Source organism: Vulpes vulpes, chromosome 10 (genome assembly GCF_048418805.1).
Source record: "Vulpes vulpes isolate BD-2025 chromosome 10, VulVul3, whole genome shotgun sequence".
NCBI lineage: Eukaryota > Metazoa > Chordata > Mammalia > Carnivora > Canidae > Vulpes > Vulpes vulpes.
The window spans coordinates 28,945,411-28,969,730 of record NC_132789.1 but is presented as its reverse complement, the minus strand read 5'-3'; the positions used below and the strand labels follow the sequence as shown (position 1 = coordinate 28,969,730).

At 48.2% G+C, this 24,320-nt stretch overlaps 1 protein-coding gene across 2 annotated transcripts in view; it reads left to right on the top strand.

The window, feature by feature from the left end:
- SMARCB1 (SWI/SNF related BAF chromatin remodeling complex subunit B1) overlaps positions 1 to 24,320 on the top strand; it is a 36,706-nt gene that overhangs the window by 10,763 nt on the left and 1,623 nt on the right. For both annotated transcript variants that reach the window (XM_025982780.2, XM_025982779.2), the window contains exons 5-7: positions 2,021 to 2,148; positions 12,406 to 12,572; positions 17,150 to 17,340. In XM_025982780.2, coding sequence (XP_025838565.1) covers positions 2,021 to 2,148; positions 12,406 to 12,572; positions 17,150 to 17,340 — 486 coding nt within the window. The remainder of the gene's footprint in view (positions 1 to 2,020; positions 2,149 to 12,405; positions 12,573 to 17,149; positions 17,341 to 24,320) is intronic.

Sequence of the window (24,320 nt, the reverse complement as noted above, 5' to 3'; positions counted from 1 at the left end):
TTAGCCTCTTCCCTGCCTTGACTTTATGTTCCTCCAAACACCATGCTGCCTTCTCGAGACTGTTCCCTGTCGGCTTTGGGGATAGCCAGTCTCTGGCTTTTGCTCCGGCTTGCTCTGCCTTGCTCTGCCTTGCTCTGCCTGCCTCAGCCTCGCTGCTCTTGCCTGTTTCCCCAACACCTCCAGGTTCTCACAGTTCTCAGGGCAGGAGTTCAGTGCAGTAAAATCAAGGTGTCAGCCGGACCCTGCTCCCTCTGGAGGCTGCGGGGGGGAGGCTCTTCCTGCCTCTTCTGGCCTCTGGTGGCTGCCAGCATTCCCTGGCTTGTGGCTGCATCACCAGTTTGTGCCTCAGTCACAGACCCCTCAGTCAGAGGGTCACAGGGCCGCTTCCTCTATGTGTAATATTGCCCTGTCTTCTCCCAAAAGGACGCTTGTGATATGATTTAGGGCTACTTGCATAACCTTCTCCTCTTAAGATCCTTAATTATATTTGCGGAGTCCCCCCCCCCCCCCCACCACCGCTACCACCATATAATGGTCACAGGTTCCAGGGATTAGGACTAAATTTATTTTGGGGCGCATTTTTTGGGGGGGGCATTTTCAAGTTCACCCCCACTTTTATCTCTGCAGCCCGCCCTCACCTCTACACACTGTCCTCAGGTATCTATCACACACTGCTTGCCAACTTGTTGAGTCTAGGACACAGTCATCCCTCCTTCCTGCCCTCAGGCCAAAACCCCAGAACTCTTCTCCTGCCGCCGAGCTAGTCTCAGCACACTCCTGCCTTCTTAGCCTTCCAAGTGTCCGGAATTGGACCGCCTTTGGCCAGCTCCCCCTCAGGTGTGGGCTCCCTCGCCCAGGGCAGGTGGCACCACACCTGGACGCAGGTCTTCCAGGTACCCCATCACGTGTCTGCCAGGCCTGGAGTCCTCATAGTGGCCGCCCCCGTCTGGTTTCCTCTCTTACCACCCTCACCCTGCGTCAGGCACATGAGCCTCCTCACTGCCTTCAGAGCCACCCAGAAGCTTCTGTAGTTCCCTTGGCCAAGAGCTCATTCCTTGCCAACACCTGCACGGCTGACCCCTTCTCCCTCTTCCTTCCCATCAGTGTTTGAATGTCACCTCTCAGAGCTGCCTCCCCCTCTTTAGAATGGCCACTCCTGTCTCTGTCTCCTGTCGCTTTCCCTGTCATGTTTCCCAGAGCACTGCTGTCTGGCATACAGTGTGTTTTCCTCTTTTGTTTGTCATCTCTGCCACCCCCCCACCCCCCCCCATCCCCTCCCCCCCCCCTCCCCCCCGCCGAGCAATTCTCAGCCCTCTGTATTCCACAGACACCCTTAGGTTCCCAGTGCCCTCCTGCATCCCCCTGCCTCCCTCACCACCCCAGCCTCTTTCCTCTGTGTCTTCTGAAATACAGATATGACTGCATAACTGCCTTGCTCTGGGTTCTCCTGGAGCTCCCTCGAGGTAGAGGCTGGATTCCATAGCCTGAGATGGAGAAGCATGGGTACTTGGACACGTGTAGCTTCTCTGTGTCCCCGACAGTGCTCCTTCCCTCCTCCCAACCTGCATCCCACCCTCAGTGCTCTGGCTCTTGCTCCCCAACAGCTCCTCACCACTCCTGCCCCTTGGATTTGGTTAAGTATTTCCTCTTCTGAAAGTACTCTTCCAAAAAAAAAAAAATACCCTTCCTTACCTTCAGTTTTCTGTAAAAGTTCTACCTGCTTTGGGGCTTAAATCTCGCTTCCTCTGGGGTACGTCTAGGTCATACCCCACTGCCCAAGGCCGCAGCTCCCTCTCCTTCCCTGAGTGTCCTTGAAGCCTGGAACTTTGCTCCTGTGGCTGCAGGACCCCTGCTTGCCTGGTCTCCCCGCTGGCTCAGCCTTTAGTTAACAAGTCACCATAAGAAGTGGGTTTCTCCCTCTGGCCGAGTTCGCAGTGACAGTAGTGCAAAGAGGGAGGGAAGCCCTGAGCTTGGAGACCCACGGCACCCCTTGCTGACTTTGCTGCCACTTCACTTCCAGCTTTGATGACCACGACCCAGCTGTGATCCATGAAAATGCGTCCCAGCCTGAGGTGCTGGTCCCCATCCGGCTGGACATGGAGATCGATGGCCAGAAGCTGCGAGATGCCTTTACATGGAACATGAATGGTATGTGGGAGATTGGGGTCTGCGCAGCCCAGGCCCAGCTGAAGTGTGAACAGTCCTTTTTCTTGCCTCCTGCCTGTTGGGATCCTGAACTCTGAACACGACATTCAGAGCCTTGTGGCATAGATTGGGAGGGTGTGGACTCTGGGTTCAGATCCCGCTTCTGCCCCCATTTCCTGTGGGTTGGGCATGTGAGCCTCAGATTCCTTCCTCTCCTGGCGAGCTTGGGCAGGTCAGGGGCCAGTCAGGATGCAGCCTCTCTATCCACAGAGCTCACGATGACTTTGCTGCTACTCAGATCAGATCAGCCGCATGGCCCTCTACCCGCCTCACATGAGCTCTGTCCAACCCTCTAATCTGTCATGATGCAGTATGTGCACGTGTCATACCTCTCTCATCCCAGTGAGGTCTACCCTCCCTTTGTCTGTTCTTCCTTTTCCCATTCTCACTCTGTAAGTCCTGGGTCTGATGACTGCTCTTCCCTGGTTCCCAGACCCTGAGAGCATACTCTTCATGAGCAAGAGAAAGCGTAGGAGACATTTTCTTTTTTTCTTTTTTTTCTAAAAATTTTGTCTATTTGTGAGAGACACACAGAGAGAGAGAGAGAGAGGGGCAGAGACACAGGCAGAGGGAGAAGCAGGCTCCGTGCAGGGAGCCCAATGTGGGACTCAGTCCCGGGTCTCCAGGATCACACACTGGGCTGAAGGTGGCACTAAACCGCTGGGCCACCTGGGCTGCCCAGGAGACATTTTCCAGAGTGTTTTGTCCTTATCCCATTCAGGAAGGAGGATTGCATATGTGTTTATTTTTTCTTTATTGTTTTCCTGAATCAGACTTTTTAAAACAGATTATTTATATTCAGACCAAAACCAAAGAACAGCAATGAAAAAAGCCCCAGTGAGTATAATTTTTAAATGAAGTTTAGAGGGATCCCTGGGTGGCGCAGCGGTTTAGCGCCTGCCTTTGGCCCAGGGCACGATCCTGGAGACCTGGGATCGAATCCCACATTGGGCTCCCAGTGCATGGAGCCTGCTTCTCCCTCTGCCTATGTCTCTGCCTCTCTCTCTCTCTCTCTCTCTCTCTCTGTGTGACTATCATAAATTAAAAAAAAAAAAAAAAAGCTTTTAAAAAAATAAATAAATAAATGAAGTTGAGAATCCCCAGAATCTCACCGTTCCTTTTTTTTTTTTTTTTTTTTTTTTAATCTCACCGTTCCTAATAATAGTTTCCCTGCCAGTCATTTGGCACGTGCAAAGATATTTAACAGAGTTGTAATTATAGTGCAAGTATAATTTTATTTTTCTTCACTTATAAGTATCCTCCTGGTTTCTTTGGTCTTCATAATTGGCACACAATTTTCTGTTGAGTTGTAGTGCCTTCTTTTGCTAAAATTCCTTCTGCTATTAGACATTTCCATGGCAGAGAATATAATCGCTTACAACTTTTTTCTCCCAGAGGGGATTTCCTCAAGGAGGAACGTGTGTAGTTGTTGATATGTGGTTGCCTTGAGCTTTCTAGAGGGATTAGGCTGTTTCCTTTGGTCATCTCCTGGCACTTGATATGCCAGGCATGAGTCCAAGGGCCTCTGCTTGGCTCTGGGAACAAGGCCTGAGAGCTGGGTGCATGTCCTCCAGGGCCCACAGATTAGCTGGCGAGAGAGGATGTTGCCAAGGGGAGATGTAGTGAGGGGTTCTGGGATATTGTAATGAGTGTAGACAGAGCAGGTGTGGTGCATTGGTGATACAGGACAGCTGATGAGTGCCAGACCATGGCCAATGCTACACATCCCCTGTTAACACCATTCCCTTCTTATCTCAGCTAGCCTATGTTATAGTTGCTAATTCATCTCTCTCCCCATTTCAACCCCTTGAGGTCAACGAGCTTGTTTTTTATTGCTGCTTTTCTTACAACATTTAGCATAGAACCTGGCCATAGGCCATGGCATAGGAACTTAGCCATTCAAATTGACCCTGTCGTGTATTATCATTTTATTTTTCTTTCAATAACATATAGAAGGCTCAGACTATTTATTTATACTCCCACCCTATTCCAGAAGGGATAAGGCATCTTATACGAGAACACTTGATACAAAAGAATAAAGCAAATGCAAAAGATGTTGTTAGGAAAAATTGGATGAAATGGAAAATGAAAGGAGAAGAACAAAATGAAGCCCGTTCTCTGGTTCATACACACAGTTCAGTAGGTGTACGTTGCGAGGGGAGGCCATAATGCTCAGCCCTTTAGAACCAGGCAGAGAGAGACAGGATGATCGTTCTACAGTTACCAGTGTGGTCAAGGTGAACAGCTGCTTATGGCTCAGAAGGGACAGAATCACACATAGTACTTGAATCCAAAAGAACCTATAACCCCCGCCCCTCCCCTCCACCCAGACCTCAGGAAGAGGACACTGTATAATGCATTGGAGATGTGGATCTGTCCAGGAAGACCCGGGAATTCTCCTGTGAGTTTCCAGGTTATTCCTCAAAGGAGTCCTCTTGTAACACACCATATCCCCCATTAAGTGTAATTTGGTACAAACTTTTTGGTGTATTTGCTACAAAATAATTTTGTTCTGTGAACTCTTCCTCAGCCTAGTGGTATTTATATTTAGCATGTCTAAGAGCTGTAGTTCTTAACTGGCGATTAGTAAGCCATGCATGGTAGTTAAAATCGCATGTTCAAAACCACTGTTTGTGTGTGTGTGTGTGTGTGTGTGTGTGTGTGTGTGGTGTCATACGTAATTTACTTTGAAATTTCAAGTAACCTTAAAGGTAAGTGAGACTCTATCACAAAGGGACTGAAAAATGTTGAGCAGCATGAATGAACTACATGTTCTTCAGAACCGGGACATTCTTCATAACCAGGATTTGTCTCCCAACAGGCTTTTGGTAGGTATCTGTTAACAATGAGTTCAAGGTTATCTTTTCTTAGGACATGCAAGAGAGCTTACGTGAGTTGCTGGTGAAATATGCCATCATCTGTCTCAATAGCAAGCCCCCTTGGGATATGTTAAAATCTTCCAAAAAGGATGAGCTGCTGAACAAGAACACGTAGTTGGCCCCACCAAGGGATCAGGGAATCCCAAGGCAGGGCCACAAGCTGCCTCAGGAAAAGGTGTGGTATTTGCTCCTGCACACAGGCCAGGGGTGATTGGGACCCTGCAGGGCATAGCTACCAGAAGCAGTTTCTAGAGATTTGTTTTTGTTTTTTAGACATTTTATTTTATTTTATTTTATTAAGATTTTATTTATTTATTCATGAGAGACACACAAAGAGAGGCAGAGACATAGGCAGAGGGAGAAACAGGCTCCCCGCTGCGCCACCCAGGTGTCCCGGTTTCTAGAGATTTGTGTCTACATGTTCACTTTGGATACTTAACCTCAAATGATAAATTCAAGAAGCTAAGTGGATCCCAGCAATATAAACCCAAAGAAATCCATGCTGAGACTCATCATATTTAAACTTCTGAAAACTAAACACAAAGAAAAGATCTTGAGAGCTGAGGAAAATAACAGCTGACTTAGAGGGGAAAACCTGGAATGACAAAAGATTTCTCATCCGAAACTATGGAGGCTAGAGGAAATGGCACATGGTGTTTCAAGCACTGAAAGAAAAGGACTACCAGTCTTGAATTGGACACCCAGTAAAGATATCCTTCAGGAATGAAGGGGAGGGACGCCTGGGTGGCTCAGTAGTTGAGCGTCTGTCTTTGGTTCAGGTCATGGTCCCGGGGTCCTGGGATCGAGTCCCACATCAGGCTCCCTGCTTGGAGCCTGCTTCTCCCTCTGTCTGTGTCTCTGATTCTCTCTGTGTCTCTCTCGTGAATAAATAAATGAAATCTTAAAAAAAAAAAAAAAAAAAGGAATGAAGGGGAAATCCTCAGATGGAGGAATACTATCGCCTATAGACCTAACTTAAAAGAAGGGAGATGATAGGGCACCTGGGTGGCTCAGTCCGTTAAGCCTCTGTCTTTGGCTCAGATTGTGATCCCAGGGTCCTGGGATTGAGCCCCCTATCCCCATCCAGTTTCATCTCCCTCTGCCCCTCCCCTGCTTGTGCTCTTGCTTACTTGTTCACTCTCTCTCAAATAAAAAGTCTTAAAAAAAAAGAAGGAGGGAGATGATAAAAGAAAAAAGGAACATCAGGAAGGAAGAAAATATAACTGAAGATATGGGTAAATAAAATAAGCTTGCTTTATCCTCTTGAGTTTTCTAAATTATGTTCGACAGTGGAGGCAAACATGATAATGCTGTCCAATGTGGTTCTAAATGTATGTAGAGGAAATATCTTAAGACACTTGTATTATTAAAAAAAAAAAAGATACTTGTATTATAAATGAGGGAGTGTAAAGAAACATGATGAGATAAAATTTCTATACTTCACTTGAGTTAGTAAAGATGAAACTGGTAGACTGATTAAATTATATATATATGATGTTACATGTAGAAGGGCTTAAAAATTCTATGCGAAAAGATATACTCAAAATGGAATCCTAAAAAATGTTTAAATAACCCACAGGAAGGTAAGAAAAGAAAACAAAACAAAACAAAAAAAAACGTAGCAGATGTAAGCCTTAATATGTCAGTAATTACCTGTTTAAAAACACAGAGATTCACAGAGTACATTTTTTAACACTTTATTTTTTTTTTTTTAAGATTTCATTTATTTATTCATGAGAGATACAGAGAGAGAGAGGCAGAGACATAGGCAGAGGGAAAGCAGGCTCCCCACAGGGAACCTGATGGGGGACTCGATCTCAGAACTCTGGGATCACACCCTGAGCCGAAGGCAGACGCTCAACCACTGAGCCACCCAGGCGTCCCTAACACTTATTTTTAAAAGTAACCTCTACACCCAACATGGGGCTTCAACTCATGACCTGGAGATTAAGAATCGCATGCTCCACCACCTGAGCCAGCCAGACACCCCTGGCAGAGTGCATGATCCAATGATACATTATCTACAAGAAACTTACTTCAAATATAATGATATAGGTGGGTTGGACATAAAGTCATAGAAAAAGATAAATAATGCAGGCATTAATCAGAGGAAAGCAGCATTAGGGCAGCCCCGGTGGCTTGGTGGTTTAGCGCTGCCTTCAGCCTAGGGCGTGATCCTGGAGACACGGGATCGAGTCCTGTGTCGGCCTCCCTGCATGGAGCCTGCTTCTCCCTCTGCCTGTGTCTCTGCCTCTCTCTCTGTGTGTGTCTTTCATGAATAAATAAATAAAATCTTAAAAAAAAAAAAAAGAAATGGTAGCATTAGTATCAGATAAAGCTGATTTAAGAGCAAAGCAAATTACCACAGATAGAGAGTTAAATACAGTAGTTCCTCCTTCTCCACAAGGAATATATTCCAAGACCCCCAGTGAATGCATGAAACTGCAGATAGTGCCAAATTCTATATATACTATGTTTTTTCTTATACATGCCTACTTATGGTAAAGTTTAGTTTATGAACTAGGTACAATAAGAGGTTAACAATAATAGGACAATTATAACAATACTGTAATAAAAGTTGTATGAACGTGGTCTCAAAATATCTTAGTGTATCATATTCACCCTTTTTCTTGTGAGATGATAAAATGCCTACTTCATGAGATCAAGTGAAGTGAATGTCATAGGCACTGTGATGTAGGATTAGCCTACTGTTAATCTTCTGATGATACATCAGAAGGAAGATCATTTGCTTCCAGATCAAAGTTGGCTACAGGTAACAGACTAGAGAAAGCAAAGCCACAGATAAGCCACAGATTGCAGGTACTACAATGATAAAAGGGTCAGTCTACCAAAAAGACCTAGCAATCCTAAATATGTATCCATCAAACAACAGAGCTGGAAAACATGTGAAGCAAAAACTAATAGAACTGAAAGGAGAAACAGACAAATTCACAGTTATATTGGAGTCTTTGACATCTCTCTGTCTCAACTGATAGAACAACTAGACAGAAAATGAGCAAGGTGAAAGAAACCCATCAACACCATAAGCCAACAGAATCTAATCGTCATGTATAGAACACTGTCTATTACAACAAAATACAAATTCTCTTTAACTTCACAAGGGACATACAGCCCGTAAACCATGTCATGGGTTATAAAACAAATTAAAAAGAAATTTAAACAAGTTTAAAAGAATTGAAATTGTACATTATGTGTTCTTCAACCAGAATGGACTCAAATACTTGTAAACTAAACAACACGTTTCTAATTAATTCATAGTTCAAAAAGGAAATCTAAAGGGAAATAATAAATACATGGACCTGAGTGAAAATATCATATACCAAAATTTGTAGTATATGGTTAAAGTAGTACTGACAGGGTAATTTGTAGTATCAATATTTACAGAAGAAAAGTAGAGAAGTCTCAGATCTACAATCTAAACTCCCACCTCAAGAATTGAGAAAAAGAAAAGCTAAATAAAACCAAAGCAAGCAGGAGGTAGGGCATAGTAGAGCAGGAATCAATGGAATTGAAATGGAAAACAATGGAGAAAATTAATGAAATATATATATGATATTTTGAAAAGCTCAGTAAAATTGACAAACCTCACAAAACTGACAACAAAAGATGAAAACAAATGATCAAAATCAGGAATGAAATGGGCTATCACTACAGATGCTACAGATATCAAAAGGAGCACCACAAAAACTACACACATAAATTGGACAATTTAGACAAAATGGAGCGAATCCTTGTAAAACGTGAGCTACCACAATTCACTCAGTATCAGATAATTTGATTTGTCCTATAACTGTTAAAAAATATGACTCATAGTTTAAAAACTCCCCAAAAGGAAATTTCCAGGAACAGATGGTGACTGAAGAATTTTACCAAATATTTAAAGAATTAACATCAATTCTCTGCCATCTCATCCCAGAAAATAGAAGAAGGAACACTTCTCAATGCATTTTACTTTTTTTACCCCAATGCATTTTACAAAGCTAGTATTATCTTTATATCAAAACTAAAGACAGTACAGAAAAAGTAAATGATAGGCCAATATTATGGACGTGTTCATCTTTTTTGAAAAATAGGTTTCATGCTTAGCGTGAAGCCCAATGCAGGGCTTGAATTCACAATCTCAAGATCAGGAACTGAGCTAAGATATCTTAACTGACTGAGCCACCCAGGCACCTAGACACACAAATCCATAATAAAACACTAGGAAACAGAATGTAGATAAAAAGAATTATACACCATGACCCAAGTAGTGTTTGTTATTCCTGGGTTGCAAGTCTAGTGAAATATTTGAAAATCAATCAACATAATCCACCATATTAACAGACTAAAGAAGAAAAACCAGGTGATATCAATTGATGCAGAAAAAACAACTAACAAAACACTCGTTCTTGATTAAAAACGTTAAGAAAAATGGGAATAGAGGGGAACTACTTCAATTTAATAAAGAACATTACAAAATATCCTATAGCTAACATATTTTTGTTTGTTTTTGTTTTGTTTTGCTAACATATTTAATGGTGAGAGACTGAATACTTTCTGGCTGTGATCAGGAACAAAGCAAAGATGTCTGCTCTCATCACTCTTGTTCTTAGCCAGTGCAAGTAGGGCCAGAAAATTAAATAAAATACATACAGATCAGAAAGAAAGAAATTAAACTGTCCCTGTTTGGGGGTACTGGAGTGGCTCAGTCAGTTGAGTGGCGAACTCTCAATTTTGGCTTGGGTCATGATTGGGATTGAGCCCTGCATTGGGGTCCATACTCACTGGATATTATCTACCTGTGCCCCTCCCCCTGCTTGCTCACACTCTCTCCCTCTCTCTTTCAAGTCTTTAAAAAGTAGGTAAAGGGACACCTGGGTGGCTCAGTGGTTGAGCACCTCCCTTTGGCCCAGGGCGTGATCCTGGAGTCCTGCATCAGGCTCCCTGCATGGAGCCTGCTTCTCTCTCTCTGTCTCTGCCTCTCTCTGTGTGTGTCTCATGAATAAATAAATAAAATCTTTAAAAAAAAAATAAGTAATTGTCCCTATTTGTAGATGACATGATTGCCTACATAGAAAATCCCAAGAGATCTACAAAAAACCCTGCTAATACTAATGATTGAGTTTAGCAGGGTCACAAGATTATAAGATAAACATGCAAAAATCAATTGTATTTCTGTGTACTATTGATGAACAACAATACATTACCATTTACATTCACTCAATTTAAAAAGGAATACTTTGGGATTACCTGGGCAGTGCACTTGGTTGAGCAACCAACTCCTGGTTGTGGCTCGGGTCATGATTTCAGTTGTGGGAACGGGCTCCACATTCAGCGCACAGTCTGCTTGAGATTCTGTCTCCCCCTCCCTCTGCCCCACATAACTACCTACATGCTCTCTGTCTCTCTAAAAATAAACCTTTAAAAAAATCGAGAGAGAGAGAGAGAGAAAAAAACACTTTGGTGTAAAATGTGTACAGGGTTTGTATGCCAAAAACAAAAACTACAAATCACCAATAAAAGTAATTAAAGATCTAAATAAATGGACAGACATACCATGTTCATGGATTAGACTACCCAAGATGTCAGTTCTTTAAATTGTTGTGTAAGTTGAATGCGATTCCTATGAGAATTTCAGCAAGACTTTTTTTTTTCATTTTTTTTTTAAATTTTATTTATTTATTTATTTATGATAGAGAGAGAGAGAGAGAGGCAGAGACACAGGCAGAGGGAGAAGCAGGCTCCATGCACCGGGAGCCCGACGTGGGACTCGATCCCGGGTCTCCAGGATCGCACCCTGGGCCAAAGGCAGGTGCCAAACCGCTGCGCCACCCAGGGATCCCCTCAGCAAGACTTTTTGTATATGTAGACAAAATTATCTAGAATTTATATGGAAGGTAAAGGAACTAGAATAGCTAAAGCAGTTTTGGAAAGGAAGAATAGGGATGCCTGGGTGGCTCAGCAATTAAGCACCTACCTTCAGCTCAGGACATGATCCTGGAGTCCCAGGATCAAGTCCCACGTCAGGCTCCTTGCATGGAGCCTGCTTCTCCTTCCACCTATCCTCTGCCTCTCTGTGTATGTGTCTCTCATGAATAAATAAAATTTTTAAAAACCTTTAACCATTTTTTTTAAAAGATTTTATTTATTCATGAGAGACACACACAGAGAGGCAGAGACACAGGCAGAGAGAGGCAGGCTCCATGCAGGGAGCCTGATGTGGGACTCGATCCTGGGACTCCACAACCACGCCATGGACCGAAGGCAGGTACTAAACTGCTGAGCCATCCAGGGATCCCCCTAAAAAATCTTTAAAAGAATAAAGTAGGAGGAATCAATCTCCCGATTCTCTTCTCAGTATATAGCTACAGTAATCAAGATTGCATATTAATTTACAGTTACCTCAAACTAAAGTTTAATGTAAGAATGTGCACATTGTATTTATAGGGTACTTTGGCTTCATGCTACAATCTCCAAAATTAACTACGCTTGCTTCCTATAAGTTACTGATCATAGGCTGACTGAGTGTTCTGGGTCTGTTCTGATGGTATTGTTAGAATGGCTGGGCTCTACCCCTTCTGGGCTGGTGGAGGAATAGTAGGGTCAGTTGTTGAGCAGATGTGGTGCTAATGTACCAATAAGGGGATGCATCCTTGACTTTCTTGTTGGTGGCTCATCCCAGAAGTGGTGCATGGTCATTAAAGTTTGGATTACAGCAACAGGGCAGAACAGAGAGAAAACATCTGACCACATGGGACCTTGCCAGTTGTAGATGGCTTCTACAAGTTTATACCTGGTATGGCTACATTTCTAGGATCCAGGGTCCATGTATACCTGCTTATCTGTCACCTTGTTATGTGCATGTACTGCCCAGAGATTAAGGAACTGAGGGAACCATAAAAAGCCAGAAGCAGCCTAATGTGTCGGAGGGATTTCTCTACTGGGGAGGAAGTGGTGGATGACTATGTGCCTGTGGGTCACTGACCCCAAAGTGACTTATTTTGCTCAGGCTTCTGTAACAAAGTATCAGACTGAGTGGCTTGAACAACGATTTCTTTCCTCTCAGTTCCGGACTCTACAAGTCCCAGATCAAGGTATCAAAGGATTATGTGTGGAATGAGGGCCAGAAGGAGGCGGTGCTTGTCCTGTGCTTCCTCCCTTCCCCATGTCTGGGAGGGTCACCTCAATTGTCATAACTTTATCCTCAACATTGTCGGGAAGGTCTAGTATAGAAGGAAGGGGATGGGGCGGCTAGGGCCAAACGTGATAAAGTTAGGTCCTGCAATCAGCTGGTAATTGTTGCCCTTTCTCCTGATTTCAGAGAAGCTGATGACTCCTGAGATGTTTTCAGAAATCCTCTGTGATGATCTGGATTTGAACCCGCTGACATTTGTCCCAGCCATCGCCTCTGCTATCAGACAGCAGATAGAGTCCTACCCCACAGACAGCATCCTGGAGGACCAGTCAGACCAACGTGTCATTATTAAGGTAGGCAGCTCTTCACCCTCCTCCAGGGCCTTCCAGTCCTGGACAGACAGATCATAGCATGCTAAGGGTATACTGAGGCCTTGGCCAAAGCCTGGCTTTGGGGTTTGTGCTGTGGGGTTAGACTTCTGGAAAGCTGTCTTAAAGGCAGTATGTGGCTGTTCACCCCAGGGAGGGTTGTAGGTTGATTTTTCTGAGTAAGAGATGTATTCTGGATGTATTCAGGTGTTGAGGGGAGCACAGGTGCTACAGAGGAATGAAGCCAGTTGCCAGGCAGAGCAGGGAAGCCCACAGGGAGCTGAACAGCAGTGCCACGTTCTTCCTGTGGACTTGCCGGGCCAACCACACTTCACACTGTCTAGTAACCCACCCCAACTCTGGGCGAAGCTGCTGCCTTAGCCATTGTCTTACAGATAAAGAGGTTGCCACATGGAGAGGTCACATCACCTGCCCCAGACTGCCCAGCTGATAAGTGATAGTGCTGAGATTTGGGCCCAGGCCTGCCTGCTACAGAGCCTGCTTAGTGTGATGTGTTACCTCATTGTGGCTTTGATTTGTATTTCCATTAATTAGTGACACAGAATATCTGTCATGTGCCTTCTGGTCAGTTGTAGATCTTGAGAAATGTGTGTTCAAGTTGTTTGCCTTTTTTTAATCAGGTTTTTTTTGTTCTTTTGTTGTTGAGTTTTACAAGTTCTTTATATATCGTGGATATCAATACCTTATCAGATATGTGATTTGCAAATATTTTGTCCCATTCCGTAGGTTGCCTTTTTACTCTTGATAGTGTCCTTTGATGCATAAAATGTTTTATTTTGATGAAGTCTAAGTTGTCTTTTCATTTGTTCCCTGTGCCCTTGGTCTCATACTTAAGAAATCTCTGCTAAATAAAATGTCATGAAACATTTTTCTGTTTTCTTTTAATAGCTTTGTAGTTTTCAGGATTCAATTCCAGGACCCTGGGATCACGACCTGAGCCAAAGGCTCAACCACTGAGCCACCCAGGTGTCCCCAGTTTTCTAGTATTTTGTTAAAGATTTTTACATCGATGTTTATAAGGAATATTGATTGGCCTGTAGTTTTTCCTTTCTGGTAGTATATGGCTTTGTTATATGGGCAACAAGTTATGAAGCGTTCTCTCCTCTTCAGTTTTTGGCAGAATTTGAAAAGGATTGGTGCTAGTTCTTTCAGTGTTCGGTAGAATTCACCAGGGAAGCCATCGGATCCAGGGTTTTTCTTTGTGAGGAAGTTTTTGTTTACTCATTCAGTGTCCTTACTTGTTAAATTTTTTATTTTATTATTATTGTTTTTTAAAGATTTTATTTATTTTTATAATTTTTTTTTTTTTACGATTTTATTTATTTATTCATGAGAAACAGAGAGAGAGAGAGAGAGAGGCAGAGACACAGGCAGAGGGAGAAGCAGGCTCCATGCAGGGAGCCCAACATGGGACTCAATCCCGGATCTCCAGGATCATGCCCCGGGCTGAAGGCAGCGCTAAACCGCTGAGCCACCCAGGCTGCCCTTATTATTATTTCTTTTAACGTGGATCTTGAACTTGTGACCCAAGATCAAGAGTTGCATGCTCTCTATGGGATGCCTGGGTGGCTCAGTGGTTGAACCTCTGCCTTGGGCTCAGGGTGTGATCCCGGAGTTCCAGGACCGAGTCCCAATTCGGGTCCCCTGCATGGAGCCTGCTTTTCCCTCTGCCTGTGTCTTTCTCTCTGTGTCTCCCATGAATAAATAAATAAAATCTTAAAAAAAAAAAAAAGTTGCATGCTCTCCTGACTGAGCCAGCCAGGTGCCCCAGTGGTTATTTCTTTTGAGAGAATCTGTTTTTCTTAACCCATTTTAGTTTCATATTCTGGCCAACCAGCAGACAAAGGGTATGACTGAGAAAGAAGGGGAACTTCATAGGAAAGAAAGGGGGCAGTGGGACCCTCACCCACATTCTCATGTGTAGCCTCTCACCTCTGAAGGATTGCCCTGAGGACTCGGTTCTGTGCCTTGTCTTTGTCCTGTAACTGTGGCCTCACGGATCAGCTGCCCCCAACAGCATGCTTCCAAATGGGTGGGCTTGGCCACGACCAGGGTCCTGCTGAGTCTGACCAGCTGGCTTCCTGATACTTTTTCCAGAATTTTTGTTTGTTTGTTTTGTTTTAAGTCCTGATAGGGCTTGTGGGAAGCTGTATAGAAAGTTAGCAGGCAGTTGAAAATCTGTCAGGATTTGCACCATCTCTCTTGCCTGAGGCTTTGTTGGCAACCTTTGTGAGGCCCTTTCAGGCCCTACAATCCCGCCTGTCATTCCCACCCTCGAGGTGCATTTCCTGCCCGGCTCTAACACACGAGGGCTCCATGACACTAAGGCTGGACACGGCCCAGAGAAGCTCTGCTGCTGTGTTTATCAGGTCAGAACCCTCATGGGCTTATGGCTGCGGGGACAGTGCATACCTTGTAGGCATTGGAAACTGAAGGTCACACCAAGGTTTGGGTCAAGGGAACTCAAGGAGAGCTGGGTTCTTCCTTGAGGATATTCTTTGTTCTCTGGCTCCTGGGACATAGTGGAGGACAGGGATCTTTGCTGTGGTGGCACCTGAGGAGTGTCTTCACAAAGTGGTGCCTTAGCATGGAACAGCCACTTAAAACAGATTTTTTGGGGGGGACTCTGGGACTATAGCCCAGACCTGGATGCCTTTACCAGGGCACTTAGCACTGGTTGGCTGTGTTTCGTTTCAGGGGTTTGGGGGGCTCAGTGCTTCTCACAAGTCAAGCGATCAGGCTCTTCACAGCTGGCTGGGCCCTGCCTGTGCAGGTGTATGTGGTGATAAGGGGTGGTGGTTGGGGAGGGGGTGGAGTCTGGCCCCAGTGCAGTACACCCCCTCAGGGGTCCTGGCCCTGCCCCATCTCTGGGCCCACTGAGAGTCTAGCTCCTCAGCGCCCCCCGAATCCCCACTGCTTCTTGGCTGCCTCTCAGTGGCAGCCAGTGTCTCTTCTCTGCTCAGAACACTCCACAGACCTCCCAGATCCCTTTGTGGAAATTGGAGTCCTTAGGACAGCCTCAGGCCTAACTCTGCCCAGGACCCTTCTCTCTAAGGAGCCGCATGTCCTGCTGTCTGCCCATTTTGTTCTTCCTAAAATGCTGTCTCCCTGAGGAGGCAATCTTGGGCCTCCTGGCTAACATGGCCTCCTTTGTGCTTTCCAGCTGTCCCCTCATTTTCCCTTTAGGCCCTGGCCACATAGGCCATGTACCTCCCATTCACATATTTGACATGCTTGAGTGTCTCTCCCCCAACTGGAATGTCAACCAATGAAGATGGCTTTTTGTCGGAGAGACTCACATTGCGTTCCCTGTGCCTCTCTTGATAGGCCCACACTCTGTATTTTTTAATAGATGCAAGCATTCTTGACCCAATTAATGGCAGGGGACTGACAGCCCAGGCCACATGGCGCCGCCTGGTGGCGGAGAGGACTGCTGCTCTTGTACCCGGGGCAGGGCTTGCTGGGGCTGGCTGTGAACAACTACACTTGTCGGTCCTGTTGGGTCCCGTTTGATGTTTTTCTGTGGGCTGCCTGCTGCTTGACGACTCCTTGGTTCCAGCATGCCCTCAGGGCTCATGGGCCTTGGTTTCCTGCAAGAAGGGGCAGCTCTTCCGTTCTGCAAACTGCCATTGGTCACCCAGTGTGAGCGGAACACGGAAATGGGAAAGGACAGGGGCCTCATTTACAGCGAGTGAAAAGTGGTGTGTAGGGTCCAGAGGTTCAGAGCTTCATGAACGGGGACAGGGAGTGAGATCCCACGCTTTGCTGAAGGCAGCGGGAAGGACCCACCCTGCATGGAGTGGGCCCTGAGCAGTGGCCACCTTGAGCGTTGTCTTCAAAACCTGAGCACACAGCGATAGTAGGTGAAAGGGCCGGTGCACTGTGGCCTGTTCACTTGGGGAGCAGTGAGGGGTGGTCCCAGCCATGTAGCCATTGGCGGAGCCTCGTGGACACAGTGCCCAGTGAACACAGCCAGACAGACCCTGGAGTGTCCTTCCTGTGTGACTCATTGACGCCCAGTTGCAGAGCAGTCCTGCTCATCTGCTGGATGAGGAGTAAAGATGGTGGTTCTGAATGCAGGTGTCATGGGGAGCTCCTGGGGCGCAGGCTATGTTCCATTGTGGTCTGGGTGCTGCACAGGCAAGGCCTGGACTGGCTGCAGGTTGCACGTCAGCAGAATGTCTGCTGGGAGTGTGGTAGGCGGGCCGGCCGTGGGCCTCTGCTGCCCACCCAGGCTTTACCTGCACCCTTGTGGGCTATTCACGTGGGGCGATCACACCTACTAGTAAGATGGGTGACTGTGCCAGGTCTTAAGCCAGAGCCCGTTGTGGCAATCCCAGCAGGCGTTGGCGTCATCTGTTGTTCTGGACGGGGACCTGTGGCCAGAAGGATGAGGGGTAGCCCTGGTCTCAGCTAGTGAGTGGTGGGCAGGGTCCAGGCTGGCCTGGCGGCTCCCCGCTGAACTGTCTCGCCTCTTGGAGGCCTCTGAGGTTGGCATGGTTCTGTCCCTTCTCACTTGTGTTCTTCGGTTCTTGCCCCAGCTGAACATCCATGTGGGGAACATTTCGCTGGTGGACCAGTTTGAGTGGGACATGTCAGAGAAGGAGAACTCACCTGAGAAATTCGCCCTGAAGCTGTGCTCAGAGCTGGGGCTGGGTGGGGAGTTCGTCACCACCATTGCATACAGCATCCGGGGCCAGCTGAGCTGGCATCAGAAGACCTACGCCTTCAGGTAGGAGACCAGCTGAGCCCCTCCCTCATTCTTCTCTAATCCCGTTTTGGGGAAAAGACAGCTCCCTGTGCGTGGTGATGCCTTTGGTCTCTCTGGAGCCTCGGCCAGCTCAGCGGCCCTTTGTGGACTCATTCCTCCTGCCTCGTGTATCTCCATAGCAGGGCTCCCCATCCTCATCATGGTGCGGGGGGGGGGGGGGGGTTATGTATCTGCCTTCTCCGCACCCCACAGCCCCCTCCCCCCGCCGCCAGGGCCACATGCTGCTGCCAGCAGCCCCTCCATGGTATTCCTGCCCCACTGCCTCTGCACTCTTGCCTCTGTCAGGGATGGGTCACCCACCCCAGGATTTGTCATCTGACGGACTTGCCTTCTGTCTCAAACAAGGGCTGCTCCAAACAGCCCACTCCAGCTCGTGAGAATCAGGGGATCTCCAGCACTTTCTTTTATGATTCTGTTTAGCAATCAGTAAGTCAGAGACTAGTTGAGCACCCATGTTGGCTGGACCCTGTACTGGCAGCCATGGAAGATAAAGAGCCACATCCAAGCTGCCTGTGAAGGTGGAAATAGAAGTAGAACATTCCAGTCCAGGATCCTGTGTGCCGGTGTGGGGGTGGACCATGGGACGAGGGCTTCTGGAGAAGCAGACATGCCTTTCCCGTTGATGGTGGCCCCAGAGTGCGCAGTGTGGGGCTGGTGGGAGGTGGGAGTTGGCAAGTGTTAACTAGTAGTAGAGCTTGCCCGCCTCAGGACTGTTCCCCCATAACCAGCCCTGTTCCCTGAGCTCCTCTTCCACTTGGGAAAGTGTAGTCTAGGGGTGGTGCTGAGTATCCCTGCATCAAAACAGGATGTTAGGATTTATGCTGTTCATCAAACTGTCATCGTCTACATTTGGCGATCATTACTCAGGGACCACAGCTTAAAATGGCACATACGGAGCAAGTACGAAGGTCTTTTTGGAAAGATAGGACAGATGATGGAGCTCGTGAGTATGTTTGTGTCTCAGCTGATTTTCCCAGAAATCCCAGGAGACTGCTTTCTTACTGTTTCCTGTAAATCTGAGCAAGAGAGAAGGAATGACCATACACTTTCAGGGTTTGAGATCATGGCCCTGGGAAACCACTGAGTTCTGTGGGGGTCCAAGCACCGCCTGTGCTCCTGACATCCGGCTAGGACAGCACATGTGTCACCTCGTGTAACCCCTCAGCTGCCCTACCGACCAGGTGGTCCTGCTTCCCAGAGTCCAGGCCTTGGGAGGAGGCATCAGTGAGCCACCGTGTGGTGGTGTCTGGCTCTCGTGAAATCCTGCTTGAGGTTGGCTGTGTGTGTCCAGGCATGCTAAGCTTGAGCCAAGGCCAATGGCCCCGAAGACCAGTCTGGGGTGATCTTGCTTCCTGGAGTATGCCCTGAGGTCCTGGGAAGTGGTGATGTGGTACAGGTAATGAGAGTGACATCGACCCCAGATACCTCATCCCCCAGATGCCGATTGAGTCAGAATCCATGTTCTGATTGGCAGATGCTGGGGGTGTGGGTGTGGGAGGGTTATGCAGCTCAAAGCAGCAGGACCTGGAGGATGTAGGCACATGGGGCAGCATCCCTCCTGCTCTGATCCGGGAGTGATCTGAGCCATCCTAAAGCCTTTGTCAAGCTTCAGGATATCAGCAGTGTGCCAGACAGCTCCAGAGCAGGCCCCTGTCAGGAGTGCCTGGTGGTAGCAGGTCCTGACTTCCAGATGATCCCCCACCCCCACCCCTGTCTCAGAAGCCACTCAGTCATTCCAGTTGGGAGGACGGGGGTGTCACAGAGCTCTGTTCACTGCAGTCCAGAGTGCTGAGCACTCAGGTGTCACATCCTCAGGATGGCAGGCAGGGCCGCTTACTGGGGATGGGGATAAGCACGCATCCCCCCCCCAGCAGCCCAGGCCCGCCAGGCAGGAGGGACACAGCCAGCCTGGGATCGGGGAGGCAGCTCCAGCGCCTCCTTTTTGCATCAGGATGGCTACCTGTGTTTTCCCAGCTGACCAGGCCTCATCAGCTCCTTACACTAGGCGTGGCCTGTTGTGTGTACTGTGTGTGGTCTGAGCAACCAGATGCACTAGAGAGAACTTGCAAGACAGGGAGGGGAGCTTAGGTCAGAGGCTGGCTTGTTACACGCTTCATCGTCCAGGGAACAAAACTGTGGCCTTCTAAGGCAAGCAAGGGAGGGGATTGCAGTTTGATCCTGCCCCACATTATCGCCGCCGCACCACGCCATCCCAGGAGCTCACACTGCTCTTGACTCTCCCCAGGGAGACCAGTGTCAGCCCTTCTCTCTGGGCCACTCCCCAGGGGAAGTTGAATGAGCTGCATGTGCCCAGGGCCAGGGGCCACTGGTCCGTGGAAGGCGGGACCAGGAGCCCCCGCCTGGTCTCTGCTGCACAACAGCTTGGCAACTGCTAAGTCACATGACTCCTTAAAAGGAGCTTTAAATCCTGGGCCTCCATCATCCCGTGTTGTAAATGCATGTGATATAATTATATGTAAATTGTGAATTCCCACAAGCTGGTCCTGTCTGTCTCCCCAAAGACCAAGCTAGCATCTTGGACCGAGGACCAAACCAGTGCCATCCTCGACAATGGTGGCATTGAGTTGTGTCCACAGTGGAGCAAGGCGAGCTGCTAGTCACAGGATGTGTGAGCAGAGGCAAAACGCCCACAAACAAGTCAGGATAGGCAGGGCAGAGAAGAGGCTGCTTCCCTTCAGCTGTGGGACTGGCAAGACTGGTGTGGACAAGCGTGAGGAGGGGCCCTGGCATGTGGCAAATAGATTAAAGGCCTTAAGCTCCTAGAGGAGAGCTGAACCAGGACGACATAGAGATGTCCAGGGGCCAGCAGGATGGAGCAAAGACAGTGAGTTGTAGGAGGGGGACAGGGTTCCACCACGGGAAGGGCTGGGCTGAGCATAGCATGTGAGGGTGTCAGACATTCAGCCTGCGAGCTGCTGCCTTGAGGAGAGTTACATCAGTAGAGTTACTGGCACCTCCTCTAGGCCAGCTCTGTGCCTGTGGCTGGGGACAGAGAAAAAACAGTACCCTGTCTAGGAGAGGAGACTTGTGTGCGACTGCCAAAGGTTATCAGAGGCTGCAGCATGGGGTGAGGTAGCCAGGCAGGCTGGGAGGAAGCTGGAGACAGGCAAAGGGTCAGGAAATCTGGCCACTGGGCCTGATGGGGGACAGAAAGGTATCGTCCCTGGCACAGATCAGTGTGGGGAGACACCGGGGTCATTTTGGACTTGCTGACTGTGAGCCACAGAGGTTACTCCTGGAACTCTGTCCACCTGACTAGAGCAGGGCTTGCTTGCCTGCTTGTCCTTTTTTATAACAGCTTCCTTGAGGTGTGATGTGCATTTGGTACGGCCCTCTGACCTAGCGCCAGCTGTTCGGTGCTTTATAGGATCTGCAGAGGCACAGCCCTCACGGTTTGAGACAATTTCCATCATCCCAAAGGAAGCTTCTCCCCCTTTACCAGCCATCGCCCTGCCCCCACTCCTCTCAGCCCTGGGCAATTACTGATCTGCTTTCCATCGAGTTGCCTGTTCTGGGTACTCAGTATAAATAGAAATCATAGAGCACATGGTCTTTTGTGGCTGGCTCCTTAGTGTCACGTCTCCCTGTGGGAGCCTGTATCCGAGTTTCATTCCTTTTTGTGGCTGAGGAATATTCCATCATACAGTTGGACCATGTTTTATTTACCCAGCCAGCAGGTGATGGACAGTTGCGTTGTCACTTTTTGGCTGTTAACAGTAGTGCTGTGAGCATTCATGTACAAGTTTCTGTTTGAACACCTGTTTTCAATGCTTTGGGTAGATACCTAGGAGTGGAGTTGCTGGGTCGCGTGGTAGCTATGTTTAGCATTCGGAGGGACTGCCCGACTGCTTTCCAAAGGAGCCACACTATTTTACTTCCTGCCAGCAGAGCCAGGCTTCTGGTCCCTCTGCATTCTTGCCAGCATTTGTTATCTGACTTCTTGATTCTAGCCATCCTAGAGGAGGGAGGAGTGGGATCTTGTGGTTTTGATTTGCTTCTCCCTGATGACTAATGACATTGAGCATCTTGGGTGCCATTGAGCACCTATCACCTTTGGAAAAATGGCTACTCAGGTCCCCTGTTTTTTATTTGGGTCACTTGTATTTTTATTATTGAGTTGTATTTCATTATTGAGTTGTAAGTGTTCTTTATATATTCTAGATACAAGCTCCATATCAGAGATGTGATTTGCAGATATTTCCTCCTACTTTGCAGGTTGTCTTTGCACTTTCATGACAGTGTCCTTTGAAACACAAATTTTTTTTTTTTTTTTTTTTAAATGATAGTCACACACAGAGAGAGAGAGAGAGAGGGGCAGAGACACAAGCAGGCTCCATGCACCGGGAGCCCAACGTGGGATTCGATCCTGGGTCTCCAGGATCGTGCCCTGGGCCAAAGGCAGGCGCCAAACCGCTGCGCCACCCAGGGATCCCTTTTTTTAAGATTTTATTTTTAATCTCAACACCCAACGTGGGGCCCAAACTCACAACCCCGAGATCAAGCTCCACCAACTGAGCCAGCCAGGCGCCCCTACCTATGCTCTAAAAAGCATTACAAAATGTGATACCCACGTGCTCGCTTCGGCAGCACATATACTAAAATTAATGTGATACCCACAAAACCACTGCCTAATCCAGCAGGTCATCTTGTCCTAATGCCATTTGTTGGAAAGATTGGTCTTTCCCGTGGTGTGGACTTTGGCACCACGGATAAGTCAGTTGACCATAAAAAGGATGATGTTAGGTTTTGTCTCCCCCTTCTCTCTGTTGAGTGGCCATGGACAAGTCATTTTCCTCAAAGGCTCTGTCTTCCTCGTCTGTGGAGTGGGCATAGTTGTGCTGCTTGACAGGCATTTTGTATCACGTGAGGGCATAAAAGTGAGGTCACACAGAGAGAACTCTACAAGCTGCACCACAGACACTCTCTCACCTCAGCCACAGCCTCCCCTGCCTGGGCTCTGCGTCCCCACCTGGACTCTGCAGGGGGGTAGGAGTATCTGGGATCCCATGTAGCCTTGAAGCCATGATGCACAATCTCCTCAGACGAGTGGGAGACAAGGTGGCTCCCCCGCCTCTGTGTTTGTCCCAAACCCAAAGCAGGCCTGCTGGCTCCTGGCCCATTCTTACAGGGTTGGATAGAGCAGTTCTTATTTTAGAACAAACCCACTGGAGTGGAATCTTCCCAGAGCCAAAGGGAGGTAAACAAAGGGGCCTCCAGGACCTACTCACGAGCTTTTGTTTAAATTAAGAGGAAAACATGTTTTGCTCCCTTCCGCGTGGGCTTGGCGCCTTTCATGTCTGTCCTCCCGAAGAAGGCGGCTGGGAGCCCTTGAGGTGAGGGATGATGTTTGGTTCTGTGGCTGGGTGGTTCAGCATTGCCAAACCACTGCACTGGCTGTGGAACCACTGTCAGGAGCTGCTGAGGAGGGTTGGCCCCAGGATACTGCAGGCGGGGGCTTGGCACTTCCCCTGTCACTGGCCTCTGAGTCACCGGCTCTGGCTTGGGCTTTGGGGCCTAGCTCCGGCAGCAAGAGGTGAGCCCCACTTCTGCAGAGGAGCCAAGGTAGCCCTGGGTGGCTGGTGATGGCCTCAGTCCATGCACTGGGCTGTGCCCCGTCTGCTCACAGTCCTTGAGACGCCAGGATGAGGAGAGGAGCACGAGGGAGGCCAGAACATACCAGCTGGCAGCATGAGGAGCAGGGCCTCTAGTCGGGCCTGGGTGGATGACCCTCTCCAATGGGCCACACACAGCCTTGGGCACAAGCTATAGGGAGACCGTGTGAACAAGGCTCCTGGTCCCTAGACATACATTGGCTCAGTGGACATACATTGGCTGCTTTAAATAACAGTAATCTTCTGAAAAGCTCTCACAGCCACAATATTGTTCCTTTTTTCCAAATGAAGTATCAAAACCCAGGCTGTCCGGTCAGGTCCTCTGGGTGCCTCCCCTGGGCTCTGCCTGCCTTTACTCTGCCCAGAGCGAACTGAGTCTTGCAAGGCTCCAGGCTGCAACTGGGCAGACATCTGACAGGGCTGCAGGGGAGCAGGGCTGGCCTTCTGGGGGCTGCCGAGCCTCGGGAGGCAGGTGCAGGCTGCCCAGTTGGAGCAGAGAGAAAAGGGACTGATGAGGCCGGGGTGATGATGGTGGGAAGAGGGTGGGAGAGATCACTGTTAGGACTATGCTCTGAGGCCTGCCTCCCAGGCCAGGAGTTGGAGCGTCAGCTCTGAAGCATCCTTGCCTCTTCAGCCTCCTGTCGCACAAGCTTCCAAGGCCCAGGGAGCTGACAGCTCAGCTGTGTCCTCCCTCCCCTGACACTCCTTTTTTTTTCTTTTGTTAAAAATTTATTTATTTATTTATTTATTTATGATAGACATAGGAAGAGAGAGAGAGGGGCAGAGACACAGGCAGAAGGAGAAGCAGGCTCCATGCAGGGAGCCCGACGCAGGACTCGATCCCGGGACTGCAGGATCGCGCCCTGGGCCAAAGGCAGGCACTAAACCGCTGAGCCACCTGAGGATCCCCTCCCCTGGCACTCCTGTGTGTATCTCCCCCACCCCTACCTCCACCCCCACCGCTGTGTCTCCTTAGCAAGAGGGTGCACAGGTGGCCATCCGGGTGGCCATCGAGGGGCCGTGGAGTGATCAGGGGACAAGGGTCCCAGGCTTAGCTGTCTGCCTTAAGCAAATAGGCCAGCTCTCTGGAGTTTAGTTGGGCCAGTGAAATGCACTGAGGGGCAAGTGTATGGAATATTCAGGAGCAGGTCAGCCCAGCAGCCTTCTGTGATGAGGTATCAAGGCTAGTGGGTCTCGGCCCCGGGCACAGAGTGGGGCCGACCGCCCTCCCCTGCCTCCCCAGTGCCCTGGTCACAGGGAACCACCTCTGCTGGGAGCGCCCTGCCCAGGCTTCAGACCAGAGACAGC